At 39.3% G+C, this 25,347-nt stretch overlaps 2 protein-coding genes across 2 annotated transcripts; both read left to right on the forward strand.

Moving 5' to 3' along the window:
• Positions 1–3,847: 3,847 nt before the first annotated feature.
• Positions 3,848–5,538, forward strand: gpr88 (G protein-coupled receptor 88). Its single transcript, XM_079807826.1, has one exon. It carries the CDS (start codon positions 4,023–4,025, stop codon positions 5,097–5,099), a length of 1,077 nt encoding a protein of 358 aa, XP_079663952.1. The 5' UTR covers positions 3,848–4,022; the 3' UTR covers positions 5,100–5,538.
• Positions 5,539–7,655: 2,117 nt separating this feature from the next.
• vcam1b (vascular cell adhesion molecule 1b) lies at positions 7,656–18,417 on the forward strand. Its single transcript, XM_079807733.1, has 10 exons — positions 7,656–7,899; positions 8,295–8,570; positions 8,971–9,276; positions 9,404–9,664; positions 12,102–12,377; positions 12,639–12,914; positions 14,214–14,525; positions 14,604–14,879; positions 15,144–15,404; positions 17,728–18,417. The coding sequence occupies exons 1-10, from the start codon at positions 7,857–7,859 to the stop codon at positions 17,883–17,885; spliced, it is 2,445 nt and encodes an 814-aa protein (XP_079663859.1). The 5' UTR covers positions 7,656–7,856; the 3' UTR covers positions 17,886–18,417.
• The last annotated feature ends 6,930 nt before the right edge of the window (positions 18,418–25,347 follow it).

The following is a 25,347-nucleotide window of genomic DNA, read 5'->3' on the forward strand; positions in this document are numbered from 1 at the left end:
GTACAAACAACTTGGATTTTTAAGTCATTTCAACTTCAACTTAAATACATTTAAATTACTTTAAACTAACTTAAACATATGAGTTGAAAAAGTTATAAACTTGTTTAACTTGTAACTTCGATCATACCATTCTTTACAGTGGTGTTTCAGAACGTTCAGAGAACATTTAAAATGTTCTCATAATGTTTGCAAAATAATTAGCCTGGCGTGGCCATACTCAATTCTAGTCAGAATATGAGTCTGGTACCGCTCCATTGAGCTTTGATTATGGGGCGTGTTTCAACCGAGCCAGGAAAGACCTCAATTGGATAGACCCACAACCAATCAGAGCAACGGAGCGACGCGTAACGTTAGTTGTCAAATGTCAACAGAACTCAACTGCACTGTGTTACCAAGTCCGTGTTTTTCTCCATGTCCGCGGGTTGAAGCGACCCCAATTATGTGATTATATAAACCCAGGAATGCGAATTTTAGCAGGCAACCTTGCCAAAATAACATATTTTGCCAACCAAACGCCATTTTTTTCCGGAGAACCCCCCGGAAAGTTATTGTTTTGGGCTATAGTTTTGAGTAGCAATTGTGCGCGACATTGCAAAAACACTTGGAAACCCTGTCTGCACGCACGCTGGATTAAGTAACGTTACAAGAAAAAGATGAGTGTAAACGATCTTTGCCAGTAATAAAATAATTTAAGGATACACAGAGTACTTATCAACACGATCATCGTTTCTGAGAGAAATAGTGAAGGTGAATGTATATACGAACAAGTTCTCCGTTTAGGATAAGAGCAAATTCAACCCAAGAGCCTTCGATGACGTGGATGATTACGTTACTGTTGATCATCTGTCCATCATCGTCTAAAGCCCGCCCTGACAATTTCATTGGTCCGAACAGTTTCTGTTCGGGCATAATTACTCCTCTATGGAGCGAGTCCAGACCGAATTGCCCGAGCAAAAAAGTTTGTGGGCGGGGCTAAATTCGGCTGGCATCCAGGCTACAAAATAATAGAACTTCTCTAATGTTCACAATAACCAAGAAAAACATGTTTTTTTACAACATTGAAAAAATGTGACATTTTGAATGTTCAGAGAACATTTAGAAATAAAGTTTTCATAGCTTATTAGGAATGTTATTTGGAAGAATGTTTGTAACCAAGCAGATATTTTTTCTAAGCAGTATTTTTTCCCACTATGGTATTTAATGGCTGCCAAGATCTGCTTGGTTACAAATATCTTCCTTTGTGTTCAGCAGAACAAAGTTATTTATACAGCAGGGCTCGACATTAAGCCTGTTCACACGCTTGTCCTATGGACAAGTAAATCTGTCATTCACTTGTCCGAGTAAAAAATTAGCTTGTCCAGATATTTTTTGTAAATATAATCTATTCTGAAGCAATATTCTCACCAGTGTTCAATCAGCTTTGACACATTTAAATATGCATATTTGTGATATTTTTACCTTTTTATAAAGGGCATTTTTCCATAATCTTATTAAATATAGGATATGCTTCAGCTTTCCTTTTATATTCTTCAATTTGATCTATAAATTAAATTAGAATAAGATACTATAGGGCAGTTACCAATCAAATTAAATCATTTACACTGAAAAATGATAACTGCACTAAATAATGTTATGAGATTATTTTAAATATTTTTGAATATACAAATAAGAAATGTTGGAAAGATTAAACTAAACCACCAGTAGTTGGCAGCATGTGACCGTCTTAATGAGCGAGTCATTGAGTCGATTCAGTGAAACGGCTGATTCATTCAATAATTAGGCGGTCGTTTACGAATAGGCCATTGAATCTTTGATTCAACCAATTCATTAAAACGCTGAATCATTCACTAACACACGCTGTTGCTGTGAGATGGGTTACGGTTGCTGTGATATTTGTTTGTAACTATTTTCGCTGCTGAAATAGAACAAAAACAGTCCATATTGCATCTAAAATTTAAGTGACTTAAAGGGTTAGCTCACCCAAAAATGAAAATTCTGTCATTAATTACTCACCCTCATGTCGTTCGACACCCGTAAGACCTCCGTTCATATTCGGAACTCAAATGAAAATATTTTTGTTGAAAGCTGATGGCTGAGAAAGGCTTCAGATAGGCCTCCATTGGCATTCAGTACATTTACACTCCCAAAGGCACTTAAAACGTCGTTACAAAGTCCATCTCACCACAGTGGCTCTACAATAATTTTACGAAGCGACGACAATAGTTTTTGTGCGCAAAAAAAAATCAAAAGAACAACTTGTTCTTGTCTTCCGTGTGTGTCCCCACGACGCATGCGCGAGAATATGACGTAGCGCCGGGATTCGGGAATCCATGAAATGCACACTTTAACCCCATTTTGAGAACTACGCCGAGACCTAAAGCACGATCAATGTAGAATTCAACAGCTTAGATACGCACGTCTTCCTCTGCTCGTAAACAAATCGCTTCTGGGTCATGTGTCCGAACGCCGGATCTGCGTCATATTCTCGCGCATGCGTCGTGGAGGCACACACGGAAGACAAGAACAAGTTGGATAAAGGTGTTATTTTGATTTTTTTTTGCGCACAAAAACTATTGTCGTCGCATCGTAAAATTATTGTAGAGCCACTGTGGTGAGATGGACTTTGTAACGACGTTTTTAGTGCCTTTTATGGGTCTTGGGAGTGTAAATGTACTGAATGCCAATGGAGGCCTATCTGAAGCCTTTCTCAGCCATCAGCTTTCAACAAAAATATCTTCATTTGTGTTCCGAATATGAACGGAGGTCTTACGGGTGTCGAACGACATGAGGGTGAGTAATTAATGACAGAATTTTCATTTTTGGGTGAACTAACCCTTTAATGTTAAATAATTGTTAATGGAACTGGCGTATGAAATCAGTGTCATTTACAGTCGTGATGGTATTCAGGAAAACAACACTTGTTAGTGTGATGTTGCTTAACTGTATCATATGTTATAAATATAAAAACTACACAATTTTAACCGTGTATGTTGAGTTTCTGTGTGTGAGCGGCGCTCATTTGTTTTCGATTTTCTCCTCGAGAGGCTGCGCGAGTCTCAACAGCTCAACCTTGTCAGTTCGTTTTATATTATTATCCATTATCGATCTTACACTAACTGAATGCAGAGTCATTATTGCACTTTGGTGATTCCCTAGTTATTTTTTGTTTTGACATTTTACTACGGATACTTGTCCGTCGGGCAAGTAAAATTATTTTTCTCTGCCCCTTCAAAAAATCCACTTGTCCCGGACAAGCATTAATGTCGAGCCCTGTATACAGGTTTGGAACAACTTGAGCGTGACTAAATGATGACAGAATTTTCACAGACTGGCTTATCCATCCTGCCACGCTATTGGCAGTTTTAACACGATGACGGATAGAGAAGCGATGGGTCGTTGCCCGTTAATCACGCATCTTGTGGTTTCATTGGTTGAAGGACTATCCAATTGCATACAGAGACATTTGAATTATGCTCGTTTATCACGAGTGGAGTAGAATACACAGAGCAGACTCCCAATCTTACATTGAGCTTGGTCTGGTGATAGCCAGACAAGCCCTAGTCCTCATCCACTCTCATTGTATGAAAAGGAGCAGCGTGAACATTCTGCTAAACTTCTCCTTTTCTGTTCCACAGACGAAAGAAAGCCCTACAGTTTGAAAGCGACATGAAGGTGAGTAAATGGTGCCTTTAATATTAATTATGCTCTCTGCATATTCAAAATACATCCGATGGCCGCCTTTTTTTTCTTCCTAAAGGTTCTCAATGGGGAGCCCATTATTTTGCGCCCTATTGATTATTACAGGCTAAGTCCATTATGAATAATGAATTGCCTTCGTGGTGATTGTGCTCCCTGGGAATAATGAAAGACAAGTGAGATTGTAGCGTGGGCTCTTGTTGATCTCACGCCTCTCACACACACACACACACACACGAACGCACATATAAAGCTGGTTTCTCCACCGCAGCATCGCCAAAGGGAGCTGCGCTCTCTCACGCGCACGCTTCTCCACACAATGTGAGATGAGACGAGATTACATTATTTTCCAGCCTGCTCCCATCATGCCAAATGACACGGACATGCCACTGTCGATGTGCACGCTGGGGCGCGGATCGCGCATCTCCCTCGCCACCGTCTACTCCTTCATGTGCGTTCTGGGAACCGTCCTCAACCTCCTGGTGATTTATCTGGTGGTGACGTTCAAGAAGCTCCGCACAGCCAGCAATGCGTTTATCGTGAACGGCTGTGTGGCGGATCTGCTGGTTTGCGCTTTCTGGATGCCCCATGAAGCCGTGGCCACCTCCACCGGGACTTTTTTGGTGCTGGGCTACCAGGCGTTCAAAGAAGCGCTGCTGTTTCTCGGGATCACCGTGTCACTGCTCTCCCATTCGCTCATTGCGGTGAACCGGTATGTTTTGATCACCAAAACGCCTGCTGTGTATCAAAGTCTGTATCAGAAGAGGAACACAGAATGGATGATCGCAGGATCGTGGCTCATCTCATTGGGCTGTTTGTTCCCATGGCTCACGTCCTTTCGATACCCGCCTGAGAGATGCCGGGACGCAGACGACAAATCCTTCACCACTGTCTCTGTTTTGTCCAGTCGTTTTGCCGCCAGCACTTTGGCGTTCACTATCATCGGACAAACGCTTGTCGTCATGTACTGCTACTTTAAAATTTTCCGCCGGGTGCAAATAAGCGTGAAGAGGGTCAGTATATTAAACTTCCAAATCGTGAACAACCTCCCTTATTCTTTCCCGAGAAAGGACAAGCGACTGGGCTTCTACGTTCTCGCAGTGTGCTTGATTTTTGTCCTCACAACCGAACCCATTTTTTGGGTTCTCATCGCCGGGCTGTTCGTCCCGGTGTCAGTGGCGCTTTGGACGTCAACTTGGATTGTGTTCTGCACTATATTCGTGTCCAATCCCTTTCTGTACACCTGGAAAAACGAGGAGTTTCGGAAGTCGTTCCGGTCCGTGATGAGGGGAGACTTCTTGCGAGGATCCACGGTCGGGGTCGAGCCCATCACCATCAACACTATTTCTCACATCTTCCCGAGACAAAACAGCCGCAGGGCATTTCTGGCTGAGATGAACTGAGATAAACCTGCAGAACTAGCACTGGGGGGGGGCAAATTCGGCTTGTGCCTGCTGAAGATGCTTCAATCGTCTGCCGGTCATGATAAGCTGCATGTTTTACAGTGTTTTGTAAAGCAACGTTTTTGTAACATTTTTTTGTGAAAGTGTTTTTGCACAACTGTGAAGACTACACTGCTACTACTTTTATAAATAAGAAGTGTTCATGAATGTTAATAAATCAGAAATATCTCAACTTGTTTCATTTCTTATCTTAATTTGTATTTTTTTAATGAATATTGATATGATTTAATGTTTCTTTTGTATAAAATGATGTGTATTTAATAGTGTGCTGGTTTGAAATGTTTAAAAGTAATTTCAGTATTTTTTCATAATGATATCGCAATAATCATAAAAGTTTGTACATATATAATATTGTGTTGGTCCCCCTTTTGCTGCCAAAACAGCCCTGACCCATCGAGGCATGGACTCCACTAGACCCCTGAAGGTGTGCTGTGGTATCTGCTACCAAGATGTTAGTAGCAGGTCCTTTAAGTCCTCGTCTGTTTAAGCTCGTCTGTTTGATCGGGCCAGCCTTCGCTCCCCACATGCATCAATGAGCCTTGGCCGCCCATGACCCTGTCGCCGGTTCTCCACTGTTCCTTCCTAGGAGCACTTTTGATAGATACTGACCACTGCAGACCGGGAACACCCCACAAGAGCTGCAGTTTTGGAGATGCTCTGACCCAGTCGTCTAGCCATCACAATCTGGCCCTTGTCAAACTCGCTCAAATCCTTACGCTTGCCCATTTTTCCTGCTTTCTAACACATCAACTTTGAGGACAAAATGTTCACTTGCTGCCTAATATATCCCACCCACTAACAGGTGCTGTGATGAGAGATTATCAGTGTTATTCACTTCACCTGTCAGTGGTCATAATGTTATGCCTGGTCGGTGTATGTATATATATATATATATATATATATATATATATATATATATATATATATATATATATATATATATATATATATATATATATATATATATATATATATAATTACACACACAAATATACACACGTTCACACGCACGCATATCACGTGTGTGTGTGCTTTATTTAAGAGTGCATTTTATTTAAAATGTCAATTATATTATTTAGGAAAAAAAGCAGTTTAAACAAAAAATTAGGGCTGTCAAAAGATTAATCGCGATTAATCGCATCCAAAATAAAAGTTTGTGTTTACATAATATATGTGTGTGTACTCTGTGAATTATTATGTATATATAAATACGCACACATTCATGTATTCAATAACAGAAATATTTGCATGTATATACTGTATATACATTTATATAATCTATAATAAATATAAATGTTTTATATATAAAAATAGCATTTTTTCTTAAATATATACATGCTTGTGTGTGTATTTATATATAAATAATAATTAACAGAGTACACACACATATATTATGTAAACACAAACTTTTATTTTGGATGCGATTAATCGCGATTAATCTTTTGACAGCCCTACAAAAATTGTACTATTATATTTACCTATGTTATATATTTATACTCAGTTAATTCGAATATAATTTTATAGAGCAACCATTGACAACCATAGTATTTTTTCCCCTACTATAGTCAATGGTTGCTCTCTCTGCTTGGTTACAAACATTCTTCCAAATATCTTCTTTTGTGTTCAGCAGAACAAAGAAACTCATACAGGTTTGGAATCAGAATTTTCATTTTTGGGTGAACTATCCCTTTAAATCTCATGTTTTGTTTATTTCCTTTAATTAAATAATCACAGTTTTACATTATGATTAATGCCAGAACATCTGCGATGTGGAGAAGAATGTCTGAGGTGTTTCAACCCACGATGGAAACTTTGACACAGTCGTAAAAATTTTCATCCAGTCATTTCCGGTCTTAAAAACTCGCTTACATAATCCTCAGGCTCTATTGTTAAAAACCTGAGCAAGCATCTGTGCGAGTGACCTAAAAGATGACACTGATTGCTGGACTTCAGTTAATATTAAACGCTAAGTTGTGGCCTAATGGTTAGAGAGTCAGACTGGTAACCTGAAGGTCATGGCTTCCATCCTCTATAATGCCCTTGTCCAAGGCATGTAGTCGCTCCCCAGGTGTGTGTGTGTGTGTGTGTGTCCATAGTTTGCATTGTGTGTGTGTTCATTACTCACTGCTCCTAATGTGTGTGTGCACTAACTTAAATGCAGAGGACCCATTCACTTCAAAAATCCTTATAAAATCAATTGATTTGAGTTGTGTACAAATCTTTTATTTGAATAATTGAACTGAATAATTGAATAAAATATGCAAATGAATAATTGATATACAGTTTAAACCCTCAAAATAAATCCATGAATCAAGCTGCTTCTTGTAGATTCAGCATTTCTGGGAAAGAAAATTGTCTGGCCGAGCTTATAAAAACATTGGCTATTTTATTATGCAACTAGTAGTTAATAATGGAAATGTTATCTTCAAGGCGTAGACAAAGTAATTTCCTGTATTTGAGAAGAACCCTATTGGAACAGCAGAGGGAGCCTGCGGTGGGACGGAAAGCTTCTGACCATGTCCCCGGCCACTCTTAACAACAAGTGTTTAGGGCTGGGGAATTCCTTCATGGCGTATTCTGAGTCGTGAGGCGGCGGGTTACAATCCCACCCCCTTCTACTATAAATGAGATCCAGGGCTGAATGAAAGCAAGAGCACTAACTCATTTTTACTCACTTGGAGCACTTCTTCATTAAGCATGGATTCAGCTTTTCTGTTGACTTTGCTTCTGCCAGTTGCAGGTAAGTTTACAACTTTTTACCAAATTTGCTAATAGTTAACCTGCATATTTGAAAGTTTTACTAAACGGCTTTTCTTTTACGCATGGCAAAATTCATCAAATGTATTTTTTTAATTACATTTTTTTATTAATACCGCTCATTCTTGAAATTATTTTTTTGACCATCCACTTATGCAGATTTGAGCGTTATAATGATCTTTACTATCTTTATTTTTAGCAAGACTCCCTTCACTACAAATTGCATACGTTTTATTTATTAAGAGTATTTTTATTTTAAGAGCATATTTCATTTTTTTATATTTAATTTCAAATTTAAATATTCTAATCACATATGCATGCATATATTTTATTTGTGGATTTTTGAGTTAGTGATGCTTTTGATGTTGTCTTGAATAGTTGTCTCCCATGTGCTGGACCTGCCATCCAAAGTTCTGTTCAAAGTGGGCGACAGGAGGGAGTTGGCATGCAAAATGTCATCTTGCCCAGAGGTGGTGGAGTTTCAGTGGACATCATTACAAGACAAACCGTTATTCGCCGACACTGTTAATATGAAGGACAAGGAATCCGTGCTGGTCTTTGAAAATGTGATGGTCTATCACGAAAGCAACATAGTGTGCAGAGCATCTTGTGGGGAGGAAACCAAACAGGCTACAGTTATGATTTCAGTTTATTGTGAGTTCACTGTATGTTTTTAATTTCAGTAGTGAATAAGCTTTACAATGCACTGTTAGAGGAGATCGGAGATAATTTTTTCCTCAAGGTAGCTTTAAAACATTGACAGCTATGTGTCTAAATGATGAAAAAAAATTGTTTCATTTGACTTCTTTAGTGGGGAAATTGTCAACAATAATAGGCTTTGACACTTCCACAAAAGATGTTATTAAAATGTATATTATATTATGTTTAAATTTGGCACATTTGAGAAATTGGACTTTTGATTCAAATCCTTGTAGTTCACACACTCTGTGACAACTTGTCTCTCTTTTTCATAATGCTACATAAAACATCTCAACTTCTTTTCAAGATTATTTTTGCTTGTCGACTCATATCTGAAACTTGAAATCTGTTTCAGCTTTTCCAAGAAACCCAGTTATATCCAGGTATGATCGCATGATACTGGGAAAGGAAAACGTTTTGGACTGTGAAGTGTCTTCTGTATACCCTTCGGAATTCTTGTCAGTGCAGTGGCTATATGGAGACACAGTTCTCCAGACTGTCGAGGGAACATTTGGCCTAGATGTACAGAGGATTCCTTACACATTCACACCTTCAAGTGAGGACGATGGGAAGGCAATAACGTGCAGAGCAACACTCGATGTGGCTGGTATACCCTCCGATGAGATGACCAAGGAGGCGTCTGTGCGCATGAAAGTTCTTTGTAAGCTTTACTTACATACATTAACACCAACCATTTTTAAATGAAATCCAAAACGGATGAGGGAATAGTAGTTCCTCTCTGAAGAATATAACCCCCATGATCATTCGTTTTCCCATTGCTTTCACAGCTGCACCGCGTAACGTTAAAATATCTGGAGCGTCCGCCGTCTCACCGGGATCCAGTTTAACTTTGACCTGTGAGGCAGAGGGCAATCCAAAGCCTGAATTTGCATGGACGGCTCTTAAACCAGATGGCCGGTCTGTGGAAATGGGAAAAAGTCAAGATCTCTTCATGCATAATGTGTCCATATCGACTGCTGGTATTTATCAGTGTGACGTTAGCAATGACATGGGAAGACAAAACATCACAGTTTCAGTAGTCGTTCAAGGTTAGTTAAATTCCTTAAGTTTCTCATGTCTAAATATTTGGGGTGTAGCGGTACACAGAAATCACGGTTCGGTACATACCTCGGTTGTTTGATACGGGTTCGGTATTTTATTAACATGCGATGACAATGGCGGATGCACAAAGTTCAATATTACGCTTTTTCAAGAAATCACAGAAAGATGAGCGAGAAGGGGAAAAGGTTAAGGTCAAGATCAAGATGTTGGGTCTGGCTTGATACAGCTCGCATGCCAACGGAGAGTTGCCCTGGTTGCAAATTATATTTGCTGCCGCTATGGGTGCGTCTAGATTTCTAGGCTAGGAAAAGGTGCCTTCTACTTCACCATTTGTTGAGGAGACAGCGAGTGAAGTGGCACTTGAGGCTTCCCGTTTCCAGTGTTGGGCACGTTACTTTAAAAAAGTAATTAGTTATAGTTACTAGTTACTTCTTACAAATAGTAACTGAGTTAGTAACTGAGTTACATCATTATAAAAGTAACTAATTACCAGGGAAAGTAATTACTGCGTTACTTTTTTTTTTTCTTTCCAAATGTTCAAATATGTCAAATAACTTGGATGCCCCCAATATTAGATATGTTAAATGAATGAATTGGACACTAAATAGAATAAATTATTATTATAAAACATTGTACATTAATGTGCACTATTGTAATGTTGCTGTGGGACAATGTGAGAGACAATTATTGTGTAAATATTATCAGTACTATACTTTCCTTTGGTAGTGGAGCTCACGTTATCACCTGGGTTTTTATTTTTTGCGATTTGCGAAAAGCTACCTTTGAAGTCGTTGGACCATCGCTGAATGTGCATATGCGTGTGCGTCATAGGTGTGTGTGTGTGTGTGTGTGTGTGTGTGTGTGTGTGTGTGTGTGTGTGTGTGTGTGTGTGTCTGTGAACCATAGACCGTGAAAAAAATAGGTGTGAACTCAACCTATCAACTTCAACCTTGTCTTCCACCCACCAATCATCATCAGTTATGTGTACCACCCAACCCACCCCCAACACGCATGGCTGGTGCGCGCGCACACGCACACACGTTGCAGGTCCGACTGACAGAGAGCCTGTTCGGATGAAAAGCGCTTCTGTGAGCTCAATTATAGTAACGCGACTAACGCCGCATTTTTTTCCCTCAGTAACGCTAACGGCGTTGTAACGGGAGAAACAGTAATTCGTTTGATTACTCGTTACTGAAAAAAATAATTCCGTTAGTAACGCCGTTTATCTGTAACGCCGTTATTCCCATCACTGCCCGTTTCCAAGACATGCATATTTCATCACTGGACTGTAGTAGTGAGACTTCCATGACACAAATCGCCACATCAAGATGTTGGGTCTGGGAACACACCATTGGCAGGGCTCAATCCGAGGGGTGGGATAAACGGTTGTAGCGCTACAACCAACCAGAGCAACGAAGAAGGTGAAGCGGAGTTAGTTGATAGATTAAACTTTTGCCGTATCCGGCCGGAAAAACTCTGAACACATCTTCCTTTCTTAAGAATGACTTCAGTGTAGTTCTTTGTTCTTTTCTCAAAGAAAAGCTTAACTCCAAGTCTCCAGTACAGAGTCGCGGCCAAAGCCGGTTCGAAAGACCGCTGTTCGCCAGCTTGTTTGTTTTCAAGTAGCATTACTCTGCCGTCATTATGTTAAGCCCGCCTACCGACTCTATACACGATGTGATTGGCCTGACTGGAGCTTGGTTTTTCCAGCTCGCAAGCCAACGGAGAGTTGCTAGACGCCCTGGCTGCAAATTATATTTGCTGCCGCTATGTGTGCGTCTAGATTTCTAGGCTAGGAAAAGGTGCCTTCTACTTCACCTTTCATTGAGGAGACAGCGAGTGAAGTGGCACTTGAGGCTTCCCGTTTCCAAGACATGCATATTTCAACACTGGACTGTAGTAGTGAGACTTCCATGACACAAATTGGGACAATGCCAAATGATTTTGTCTCATATAACAGTGGAAACAACTTAAAATACTCCATCATTTATGGTCATACAGATAAGAGTAAGACATAATTCGACACTCACAATAAACAAAACATTGTGCTTTTGTAAAATAAAAAAAAACCCAGGATGCCGCTTTCTGCCATCCTGGTTTCCGTGAAGTTTGTGGAACGCGTCACAAAAATAAATTGAAACTAGGCTACTAGCTTGTTCTTGCGTGCTATATGAACTCTTGTTTTGAGTTGGTGCATAGATCGTCTCTTCTGCTCTTTTTCCTGTTTTGACGGTTAGCAAACAGAGTTGCATTATCGTGTGCGCCCCCTTCTTGGAGTTTGGATCGCCTGTGACTTACTGTATTCGTCAGACTGTATGCACCAAACCGTGACCTTCTGGGACAAATACATGTACCATTACACCCCTACTAAATATGCATGATCACTTTGATCCTAATTAATCTTATTTTCGCATTTCTTGACAGCACCTCCCATGGATACCCTTATTTCAGCAAATCCACAATCAAGTCTGAAGGAAGGAGACAATGTGAGCATTACCTGCAAGTCCAGCAGTGTTCCAGTAACACGCGTTGTTCTTAGCAAGAAGGAGAATGGTGTAGATCGAGAGCTAATGACCAGTGAAGGGGCTGAAACATCAGTTATCCTCCACTCCGTCAAGCTGGCCGACTCTGGGATATTTGTTTGTGAGGCTTTCAATGAATACGGCAGGGAGAGGACCACTCTCAATCTAACTGTTGAGGGTAAGACCATGAAGTTCTGGTATTAGTGGATATTGTCGGTACAAAGTTTGGTCTGTTGATGGGTAGAATAAAAAGGAGGAACCAATTGTAGGCCTAAATCAAATCCGTTATCTCACAAAGGTACTCTGAGAGAGATGAGTAGTAACACTGAGATTACGGTTCCTCGTCTTAAATTTGAGCTTGACGTTTAACAAGTACAATTCACAGTTCTGCAAATTCCGTTTGAGGTACCAAGTCAAAACTTCTCGTTTTGTCTCACAGCTCATTTTCTAGAAGTGGAGCTACAATCGGATAGCGTGATCGTGTCGGACAGAGGCTCCAGTCTGGTGCTCTCCTGTCAGGCTTCAGGTTGCCCTCAACCTGAGTTCTCCTGGAAGAATCTTTCAAATATGCCGATCCTCAGGGCAACTAAGACTGATGGCTTCCGGTCTCAGCTGTTTCTCGATCCAGTGGAGCTGGAAGATGAGGGAATTTACCTCTGTGAGGTCACATGTGGCTCAATCAAGAAGTCTAAACAGACGGAAGTAAAGGTGTTTTGTAAGTATCTCAAAAGGTTTACTATTTAGTCTTGAGTTTACGTCAAAACATTAATGTTATAGTTCGTTAGTTTTTGACATCTCAAGGTGAAATGTGTCATTTCTATGTCATTACCATCACCAAATTGTCTAGCTATCACCTGACCAAGCTCAATTTAAGATTGAACATTGGTTTTGGGAGTTGGCTATGTATATTCTACTGCACAAGAGGTGTGATAAACGGGCATAGTTCAAATGACTCTGTCTGCGATTGGATAGTCCTTCAACCAATCAGACCACAAGAGGCGTGATCAACGGGCCTAATTCAAATGACTCTGTCTGCGATTGGATAGTCCTTCAACCAATCAGACCACAAGAGGCGTGATAAACGGGCATAATTCAAATGACTCTGTATGCAATCGGATAGTCCTTCAACCAATCAGACCACAAGAGGCGTGATCAAGGGGCATAATTCAAATGACTCTGTACGCATGGGTAGTCCTTCAACCAATCAGACCACAAGAGGCGTGATCAACGGGCAACAACCCATCGCTTCTCTATCCGTCATCGTGTTAAACCCGCCAATAGCGCGCCAGGTGGATAAGCCAGTCTGTGATTGGTTCCCACAAAAGTGTAACAGAAGCAGTAGAAATTAATGTACAGGTTTCCAGACTGAGTTGCAGGGCGAAATCAAATCGCCAGAAGATCAGGCTGGGTTTACCCAGTCTTAATCACTAAATGGAAATCGCAAGAATAATTTCCTGAACATTCCATTGGTTGACAAAAAAATTATCCTGTCTAAAACTCGTTGAGCCTGTGTCTGGCTAGTTGGGATGCTCAAACAAAAAGATTAATATGGTACCAAAAGAAATGAGTAAATCTTACTATCAAGCGGAAGTTCCCTTTATTTAACTCCTCAGAGTTTGAGTTTGATTTGCAATTAACCGCATGAGTCATCAACGAACAGTAATACAGTCAAATCTCTTTGTGGAAACTTTGACATTGATTTGATGCAGGAATAAAAGCATTTCTTATAAATGTTCCAGAACGAGAATGAACTCAGAGGCGGTTAATGTTGTCAAGATTTAAAACTCATCTGATAGAAAACATTATTGCTTGTGAGGACTTCCTTAAAATGTTCAGTTGCTCACAGCGGATATTAACTTTTAGAATGTGCGAGGGAGTTTTGCTTTGTTTACATTACAATGTTGCACTACATATTGACTCACTCCCCATTCAAGGTTCTCCCGAATCTTGCTGTATTCATCAGTGTCTGCGTGTATTTATACTTGAAAGACATTCCATTTTCTTTCATTATCAGCATTTCCAACAAGTCCTATAATAAAAAGTTCTGGACCTTGTCTGGTGGGAGAGATGATGAAATTGACCTGCACTGTTCATGAAGTTTTCCCGGCCAACCTTTTCCAAATCCTGTGGATGGATGGCGAGAGAGAACTGCATTTGGAGTCTAGGTCATTTTCAAGTGGAACAACAAATCTGACTTCAGTGTATTCATACCGCGGAGACAGGAAAGACCAGGGCAAACTCATCACCTGCAAAGTCTTGCTGGTCATGCATGGTGGGCCAGCTGCTCAAGTAGTCAGGACGGCGTCTACTACATTGTCCATTCACTGTAAGCCAAAGTTTCTTTGTTCCTTTCAAATATGACTTTGTCTTGTTTTGTATTTTTGACATTGTGCTCCTTTTACAGATCCCCCAAGAGCGACCAGGATTACTGTCAGCCCACTGACAGAGTTGAAGGAAGGAGAAACTGTGAGCATTTCTTGCATTTCTGACAGCTTTCCAGTGGGGCGTATGGTGCTGAGTAAGGTGGCGGACGGCATTCAAACAGAGCTAATGGCCAGTGATGGAGTTGAAACATTGCTTACCCTCCCTTCGATTGAGCTGGATGACTCTGGCTTCTATGTTTGTCAAGCTTCTAATATGTATGGAAATCACAGTGATAGTGTGGAGATTACTGTGAAAGGTAAGCTACACATTTTTTAATTAGAAGCTATCATATCTGGTCAAAATCAACCAATTTACCCGTGGCACAGTATTAATGTGTTATAGTGTTTGAAATATCAACAGTTATTTTAAATATATTATAATTTCTGGAGTGCCTTGCTCTCCATTTTGCCTTGTTCTCCTTTTAATCAAAACGGCTAAATTTCGCTTCTACTGTTTTTTGGCTCTTATTAAGCGGTTCCTGTTTAAGCAACTGACAATTATTATGCCTTTTATAACCCAGCACCACCTAGGAATATGACAGTGGAGATCCTTCCATCCGCAAATGTTCAGGAGGGGCAGAATATCACCATCTGTTGTCGCTCTGTGAGCTTCCCTCCACCTGCGGTGATCCTCAGCAAGATGGATAGCGAAACAAACATCTATTCCCTAGATGGCATCTTCCTACTGATCAACCTCACTCCCAATGACACAGGCCTATATCAGGTCAACGTCACCAACTACCTGGGCTATGAGACGGAGATTTTCAATATCAATGTGATGGGTGAGTGAAACTGGTCAGATTTTATATCAAGTTATTGAATGTCTGAGAACATAAAATATTCAGTTTGTCCTAACTAGACATGATATGACAAGTTTTTTCTCACAAAGCAACAAAATACCAGGCGATCAGAACATATTTGATGCGTAATGCGTAATGCGTAATGTGATGCATTTAAATGAAGAAGAATTTTGGGCCTGTAAAATGTCACTGTAGGAAGGGCTACCCAGCTTAATGACAGTGAAATAAAAACACATAAGAAATCGCATACTGTCTTGAGTAGGTCCTACTTTTGACAAGGAACGATGTTCGCGACTGTTAAAAAAAGTATGTTCTATGCAGTATGAATGTGTGTAGTATGAATAAAATCCAGAAATGCTACATCTGTCATCCTGTCATTGTCATGTGACTTGCGTTGTGTAGCTTCACTGTCACTTCTTCCCCTGTGGGATAATAAAGCGTCCATCAGATGTGCACTTTAGCGGAAGTACTGGTCATCTGGGTACTTTCCATCTGCTATTTTATGAATACTATGAATTTGGACATAGTATTTCAACTTAAAGGAACACGCTGAATTTTTGGGACTTTAGCTTATTCGCCGTATCACCCAGAGTTAGATAAGTCCATACACACCATTCTCATCTCCGTACGTGTCATAACTCTGTCTGATGCACCCACCGCTAGCCTAGCTTAGCACAAAGACTGGAGGTAAATGGCTCCAGCTAGCCTACTGCTCAATAAGTGACAAAATAACGCCAACATTTTCCTATTTACATGTTGTGATGTGTATATCGTGTACTAAGACCAGTGTTGGGGATGACGCATTACAAGTAACTTGAGTTACGTAATCAGATTACTTTTTGAAGTAACTAGTAAAGTAACGCATTACTTTTAAAATTTACAACAAAATATCTAAGTTACTTTTTCACATTTATTTGACTGACAGCTCTCCTGTCCCCATGTTGAGAAAAATTGAGAGTAAGTGCAGAGGCGTTGTGTGTAAACATATTTTTGTAGTTCTAGACCAAATGTGAGCATTTATTCATCTCACTTGTACAAAAAAGATTCCGTACTCCTCAAAATAAATAAAATCAGTCAAATGCTAAATCAGAATACCACGCAAACCTTCAATAATTAAATGTTAAATAAAACAAATAGTTGTATGCATTTAAATCTACCTTTATTGACCAATGTATTGCTGCTAGCCTTCAATGATTCAGTTAAACCATGAGCAAAAATTACTAGATTTTTTTGTTTTTATTGGTAAAACTTTTTTCTCCTGCGTCCTATTCTTCCTTTATCCAGAATGGCAGCAGAGCTGAAAGGTTTGTTTGAGCTGCGCCCTCTACTGTACATGTGTGATATTGCATTTTTACCTCAGCCCGAGGCTTATTATTTCAAATTTGATATGAAGAGGTCTTCACATTTGCACAAAAATAGAACTTTTTTGTTATAAAAACGAAAAAAAAAACAAGCCCAGTCCAGGTGAGAAAAAGTAACGCAAAAGTAATGTAACGCATTACTTTTCTTAAAAAGTAACTAAGTAACTCAATTAGTTACTTTTTAAAGGGAGTAACGCAATATTGTAATGCATTACTTTTTAAAGTAACTTTCCCCAACACTGACTAAGACCGACGGAAAATGAAAAGTTGATTTTCTAGACTGATATGTCTAGGAACTATACTCTCATTCCTGCGTAATAATCGAGGAACTTTGCTGCCGTACCATGGGTGCAGCGGCGCAATGATATTACGCAGCGCCTGAAAATAGGCTAACTTCCGTCAACATAACCAATGTGACAACCTGCTTGCACAGAGAGCGTGTTGGGACTATTTTCAGGCGCTGTGTAATATCATTGCACCCATGGTACAGCAGCAAAGTTCCTTGATTGAGCAGTAGGCTAGCTGGAGCCGTTTACCTCCAGTCTTTATGCTAAGCTAGGCTAGGGTGCGTCAGACAGAGTTATGGCACGGAGATGAGAATGGTGTGTATGGACTTATCTAACTCTGGGGATACGGTGAAGTTCCAAAAAGTCGGTGTGTTCCATAAAAAAAGTACGTGTTTGTGCCACCTTAAAATGTTAAGTTTAGTCAACTCAAATAATACTTAGTACTTCACATTTCAAGTTGACTAAACTTAAAATTTGAAGGTGGAACAAACACTTTTTTTGGTGTAGTCTTTTCACACTTCACCTATTATATAGTAGGAAAGCAGGCATTGTCGGCTGCAAAGATAGACTGCCAAAATCGTTTGTCGCAATTGCACCTACTTAGGACAATTTACAACATATTTAAAATGTTCTAATCTCTTTGATTTTTCATTACAGAAAAAAGATACGACCGTCCAATGGGTTGGAATGACTTTATAATCCCTGCGATGTGCCTGGGAGCCGCTGCTGCGCTGCTTGGTGTTGTGGTGAACATATGGAGAGCCCGAAAGAAAGGATCGTACGACCTCACAAAGTGCAATCCGGGCACCGTCTAGACTGTGTATAGACTCCGTGAACTGTTTTGGAAGCAGCTACGCTCGGCTGAACTGTCTTGCCAGGGCCCATAGCCTCCCTAAAGCGAGAACTGCAGGTGACTGGATTCGTCATCTTCAGGTGAAAAAACCCCAGCCGGATGGGAACCTGCAGTCTCCACCGCCAGAGACAATCAATGTTCCCGAGATTTGTCACGCATCCCTAGAGGAGGGTAATCGAACCGGTGTGGCTTCTCCATGGTCTTTATGTTGGGAAGTGTTTTTGAGACCGCCTGGTCTGCACTTAAAGCAGTTTCAAATAAGGGATTTTTATTTATTTTTTGGAAGTCAAAGCTATTTTGAAATGCAAATGACAAAGCTGTGAAACATAGATTTAAACGTTTTAGCATTAAGAGAATGTAACATAGCCACCAAGGTTGTACATTGTAGATTATAACAATCAGATGTATTGTGCCCTAAAAATTCTGTGCTTAATGTGGAAATCTTGTCAAATTGCTTTCATTTTCATATTTATTAAACAGGCAGCTATCTGTCATTTGATCTCAGAGTGTTATTGGAAAATTCAGGGAAATTTGAGAGTTACAGGAATCCACTGCGTCTGTTATAGCTTCGCTTATCCTTTCACATTTCACTTTTGCTTTTCAATGTTTCCGTTGACATAAAACAATGTTATACTATCTGTTTGGCACAGATCTGAAGGAGTGTATTCACTGCATATAGCCATCAGTACAAGCAGTTTCCCGAATTCCAACAAGACAGGAACTAGCACACCTTCCAAAAATAAATCTCTCCATATATGAGCCTCCGTCCTTTCAAGACCAATCAGAACAGACCCTCTGAAAAACATTCCATTTATTTTAGCCTGCAAATTAAGAGCTAACGATTCAAAATCAAGATCCTCACACCTTTTTTAGTGTCTAATATTGATTTTTCTTGTGTCAGTGTTGCTATAAAAGGCTGTTGCCATGGCGACCATCCAGATGCAATGGGAAAGGGGGGTGGGTCGTGCTTTCATGTTCCACAGGGGAAAGGAGAAGCGAAGGTGTGAATGGAACAATGTTCTTTTAGAAAGATGGAAGGCCACTAAAGGTTCACCCATTTCTTTTTTTAGCCTCTTCATATTAAATATATGACAATATTTTATATGAACCAGCAATAAGTAATGTGTTTTGCACAAAAATGGCAGAATTTGATCATATTTGTGTTAAAGGAACAAATAGGCCTTTATCACACTTCCTATTTCCGGAAAGCGAAGCAGTGCACCTCTTCTTCCGGTCCCATCGCGACTCAATCAAAACGCGGGTGTAACTGCAGCGATCCCGTGCTCTAATACTAATTAATGACATCCTTACCTCAGATTTGACCATTTCCTGACACTAAAAGAATAGAGGAGAGCATGGGTGAGACTGATATGGTGGGATGAAGTTGTATGTTTGTGTGTTGTAGGCCTATGCATTTCCAAACTGCGGATGTTTACGTCTCATATCGTCAGCCTGCTGAAATGTTCCCATCCAAATGTGCATTCTGAATAATAAATACATTTCTAACCTGCCGCAGTCCAGTGATTGTCTTCTCATTAACATTAACATCAACGTTTCTCTTGCTAATCATATTTCATACCTGTTGTTACATTTTTTAATTAATTTGACTGATAAACACCCTTACGAAAGTTAACCATGGTTTTATTATAGTTTTTTTTTTCGTGGATTGACTACCATTTGTATTAGTTTTACTACAAATACCATGATAAACTACAATAACCATGTTTTATTTTATTTTTAATAAAAACCATGGTTCATTTTCATGTAATAAATAGATGAATGAATGCGCGGTAACTGCCTTAAAGAAAGTAAACAATGTTAAGCATTTAATTAATCTTAAACAGTAATAAGTTAACAGCGTGACTGAATTTTGGCATAAATGTGTGAATTACATATACTGTAGGCTACAGTGAAATGATTGTCATTGAAAAGTGACAGAACAATGACTAAAATATTAATACAAATCAATATGTTCATTCAGATCTTATTTGTCATGTCTCACACACACTTAATCGCGGACACTATTTAGACGTGCACTGACACCGTGTGGTGAAATAATCACGTATGTTTACGACCCTCGGCTTATGTCGGATTAAAAAACTACAAGTTCAACAGAGTTTGGAAAATCCTGAACACAGTAATGATCAGTTTATCTCTTCTCCTGTCTCGGAAAATGTCTGGATTTTTAAATCATCCTCCAGATGCTTATTTTAATTGTCATTTGTTCAGCTAGGTGTTCACAGCACATTGAAAACATGCATAACCGGAAGAATCAGCGCATTGCTTAGACGCGCACTTCCGGTATTCAATTCCTCTGTGATAAAGGCCTATAGGCTCATTTTCTAACTCCCCTTGAATTAAACACTTGAGTTTTATCGATTTCGAATCCATTCAGCTGATCTCCGGGTCTGGCGGTAGCACTTTTAGCATAGCTTAGCATACCATGCACTCAAAAAAATGAACTTTCACTGTTGTTAATTGCACTCAAATCATCCTTGTTCACATTACTTAAAAACTCATGTAACTACATGAACTTAAATTTACTGAGTTGTTTCAACTAAAAATGAGTATTGTCACCTTTACTTAATAAGTGTTTGTTCGGTCAACTTAACATTGCTGAGTGAAACAAACAAACTGGGCAGTGGATCTGTAGTTCCCAGCATGCTTTGCAAGGGCCTGCATTAGGAGAGTAAATTTAGGGATTAAAGTGTTAAGTGTTTTTAAGTAAAGGGAAATATGTTGTTAGTTTATGTTAGTGTTTAATGTTAAGTTATGTTGGACATTTAGAGGGGTTTCTGTGATTTTGTGGTTGCTATTATGCAGAAGAGTGGTGCCTGTGTTTAAAGTCGGCATGAAACGGAAGTTGAGATCGTCTTTTTCTCCTTATTGTGACGTATATCCGAGTGAAACGGCTTCTGAAATTAGAAAAAATGTAGGGCGAGGCTTGATTTCGTCCTTCGGGAATTGATTGGATCGTTGGAAGTTGGGTGTTGCTAACAAAATGGAGGCAGATTTTAAGTTTGCACTCAGTTGTGTATCTATATCTTAAATAAATGTATTTTCTCTCTAAATCTTTTCTACATAATGTTACTGGGCATATTTTCTCACTTTTCGCTGGTTTATGCTACAGATTTTACTTATTTTAAGCCTTTTATGGCTTTATTTCTGTAAAGCTTTTTCCTCAGCTCTCCCTTATAAGGGGGCGCGCCGTAAGTGCGTTCACACGCTGCATTCCTCAGTGCGAGTCGTCACGATAAGCTGTTCGTCCGACTATATTGAGTAATTTTTACATTAAAAAAAAGCTTTTATTTTTCATATATTTCTCTCTTTTTGCCTCAAGTCCTTCTTGAAGAAGGTATTGTGTATACCGAGAAAATGCACCTAACCACGATCAGTGACATGTTTCTGAGAGGAGGTGCAGAAACGAGATGGGGCGATAACCCCGCCCTCGCGCCATACCACATGACCTGGAGTAGGAGAGGTCGTTTCGATGGGGGAGGGAAAGTTAACATATTTGATTAAAGATTATAAGGGTAAATGAATTTTTAAAAAATAATGAAGTGCACAGATAAATCAGTTATAGTAATAAACACTACAATATTAATATAAAAATACGAATTGTAAAATTTGATTTCATGCCGCCTTTAAGGCACTAATATACACATATTTATTGGATGGAATTCCTGCCCTCAATTAAATTGAGTTTGTCCAATGAGTTATTTTTGCATTTTGTTTCTAAAAATATGTTTGTTGTTTTTTAATAGTTTTCTGCTTACACTTGTAGAGCAAATATAGTTAATTTAATAAGGTAAATTAAAACCTTTTATACATTTTACATAACATTATTAAGTAAACTGAACATTTAAATATTATGTAACAGTGACAAATTCAAATGGTTTGTATTTACTCAAATACATTTTGTCTGCTTTGCTTCAATATCTTTTCTTCATATAACTAAATTGTTATTTTTAAAAATGACTCAATATAGTTGCGTGGAACCACTTGATGCTGTTTTTTTAAAGTAAATTCAACAAGTAATTTTTTTGAGTGTGGGTATAGCGGCGCAATGATATTACGCACAGCGCCTGAAAATAGTCCCCATTGTTAGTCCCCAAATAGTTATGTTGACGGAAGTTAGCCTATTTCAGGTGCTGCGTAATATCATTGCGCCACTACACCCATGATTTTTACGCAGGAATGAGAGTATAGTTCCTAGCCATATCGGCCTAGAAAATTTTACTTTTCATTTTCCGTCGGTCTTAGTACACGATGTAATTACAGAAGAGTCAAGTTTATCGAAACTCTTTGGTCATTTGAGTGAGATGCTAATGGTCTAATCCGATTCAATGATCTATGCTAAGCTATGCTAAACGTGCTTCCGCCAGACCCAGAGATCGGCTGAATGGATTCAAAAACCGTAAAACTCAACTGTTTAACTCTAGGGGAGTTTGAAAATTAGCCTATTGTCCAAAAAAGTGGAGTGTTCCTTTAACATTTGTCTTTATATGGACATAATATTAGGTGTTTGCCTAAGTGTGCGTAATAATAGTGAGTGACTAACTAAAATCCTGCTTTATAAGTGTGTTTTTCAGTTAAACCCTTAACCAAGACCTTGTGTGTATTCTACTTGAAGTGTTTCTGAACATGGTGATTATGTGAGAACTGTGTGATAGTGGTAAGTGCTGTTGTGAATCTACTATCAGCATAGAGAGGATGGTCAAGAACATCTCATTTTTGTTCTAAGTGTCTCTTTGCTGATATCCGATTCTTGTTTGAAATGACGCGTGTTTGATGGGATGCTTCAACAGTGACTCAACTCTCAATCTTGTATAAGCTCGGCTCCCACAAAACAAATGCCATTGGAGCCATTTGACTATTTTAAGTTGATAACTTACAAATTTGCACGATAATGGTTGTTCAGACCACTCCTGAAATTGAAAAGTGTACATCAACAGTATTCAATGACTAGATGAGTCTGATTCATACCGCTAACCCTACGAGCGAATTCTACGTTGTGTGGTGGATTCTTTATGTGAGACATTAAAAAGAACCACTTATGAAACATGTTTCAACTGTCAGGCCAAATGCGTAAAGGAAACACACACACTCCAACAAAACAATATACACTTACTGGCCACTTTATTATGTACACCTTGCTACGTTTGCCTTCAAAACTGCCTTAATTCTTTGTGGTGTAGATTCAACAAGGTGCTAGAAACATTCCTCAGAGATTTAGGTCCATATTGACATGATAGCATCACGCAATTGCTGCAGATTTGTCGGCTGCACATCAACAGTGATTCTAACTAACACTTTTTAGTTAACTTTACTTAGTCTTAAAGGGATAGTTCACCCAGAAACAAAATTTTTATGTTTATCTGCTTACCCCCAGGGCATCCAAGATGATCAAAGATATATATATATATATACGTAGATGCCTCATTCGACCAATCCGTGCAGGCACTTATGAGGAATCTATGTATATATATCTATGATTGCGCCGGTATTTCGCATGTTTTTTGACCTTATTCGCCGGAAGTGATGGCGCAGGGACAGCTGATGCAGAGCCATAGAAAAAAATTAAATACATTTTTAAATATGGATATTTTTCTTACACAAACGTATCGATTCGCTTCAGAAGGCCTTTATTAACACCCCGGAGCAGCGTGGAGCACGTTATTTGACGGACAGATGCACTTTTTATGGACTTCAAAAACCGAGCAACTATTACTGCTATTATAATGCTTGGATTAGCCAGAACATTTTTAATATAACTCAGATTTTATTCATCTGAAAGAAGATTGTCATATACACCTCGGATGACTTGAGGGTGAGTAAATCATGGGCTAATTTTCATTTTTGGGTGAACTATCCCTTTAACTTAATTGTAAAAAATCTAGTCATCTGTACTATTCACATACTATTCCTTGTTTACTCATAAAACCCAAGTTAAATTGATTGGTATGACCATTCACCATTCATTATGGCGATCAGTGTTCCATTTGGTTGGGCTTTGGAACATTCATATTATTATAACCCTCTTTCTATTGATGCAGTGATGCATCAAGAAATCACAGTTATTTGGTTTCAAAGGAAGAGTTGACCAACTATAGTTGATGATTTAGTCAGAAATTAGGTCACCAATGTAATATTTCCCTTCATGTCGTATGATCGTTTACACTTTTATTGCTAACACTTACGCCATAAACACCTGTGAAACTTTTAGTTGAGTTGATATACTCTCTCTATATTTGTAATAATATCTTGCAGCTGATCATGCTTGAGTCACACACAGACACAACAATGGTAGCTATACAAAGTACTCTCTACAGTTCTTTTTTAGGGTGCGTTCACACTTGTCATGTTTGGTTCGATTAAAACAAACCCTGGTGCGATTGCTCGGTTAGTGCGGCTCATTTTAACATATGTGGACGCTTCCATCCGAACCCTGGAGCCCACCAAACAAGCGGACCGAGACTGCTAAAAAGATGGGTCTCTGTCCGCTTCCAAACGAACTCTGATGCGGTTCGATTGATATATGAACGCAACACGGACCAAAGACATGTAAACAAAATAAAAACGACGTGATGTCACAAGATGCAACGCTACAAGTCAGCTGATTTGACGACGCAGAAAGATCTGTGTATCCAAAATGAGTAGAGGGCAAACGTGGAGCAACGAGGAGGTAAAGTGCCTCGTCTCTTTGCAGCAGATCTTCGTTTCTGCACACAATGGAGGAAATCCTGCTGCTGTTTTGAATGTTTTAAACATTTTATGAGCTCTTCGTGAGATCTCAGCTGGTAAAAATAAAACCATATGTACACGCATAAAATGATGGCGTTTAATCCAGCACACAGCGTTGTTTTGAATGTTCGGTAAGCAGCTCCGTTGCGAAATATACGTCATAAAAGCCGACCAATCAGGTTGTGACCGTATCCCTATGCCTTTGGTTTGGTAACTTTAGGTTCGCTGTTAAAAATGCCAGTGTGAACGCTAAGCGGACCAGGACTATATGTTTTTGTTTTTTGGTCCGGACAAAACGAACCAAACAAACCGAACTACAAGTGTGAACACACCCTTAGTTACTAGAACTCTTGTGTAAGTGTACTATACTAACTAAGCATTTGTCAGCACAACATACTTTTCCTATTTCACTTGTTTTTTAAGGCAATCGGTTTGCATGCTTTTCTTGAGTAAGTCTAACTAATTGGATTTTACAGTGAATGATGTGAATTCACTTTCCTCCACATACCAAAGGTGCTCTGATTGGTTTACACTCATTGTTAATGGCGGCTCATTGTCATGTTCAAGAAACCAGTTTGAGGTGATTTGTACACTGGTGGTAGAAGAGAAGATGGTACACTGTAGTCATAAAGGGACAGACATGGTCAGCAACAACACTCAGGTAGGCTGTGGGGTTTAAA

The sequence above is a fragment of the Gobio gobio genome, assembly GCF_949357685.1.
Source record: "Gobio gobio genome assembly, chromosome: 24".
Taxonomy (NCBI): Eukaryota; Metazoa; Chordata; class Actinopteri; order Cypriniformes; family Gobionidae; genus Gobio; species Gobio gobio.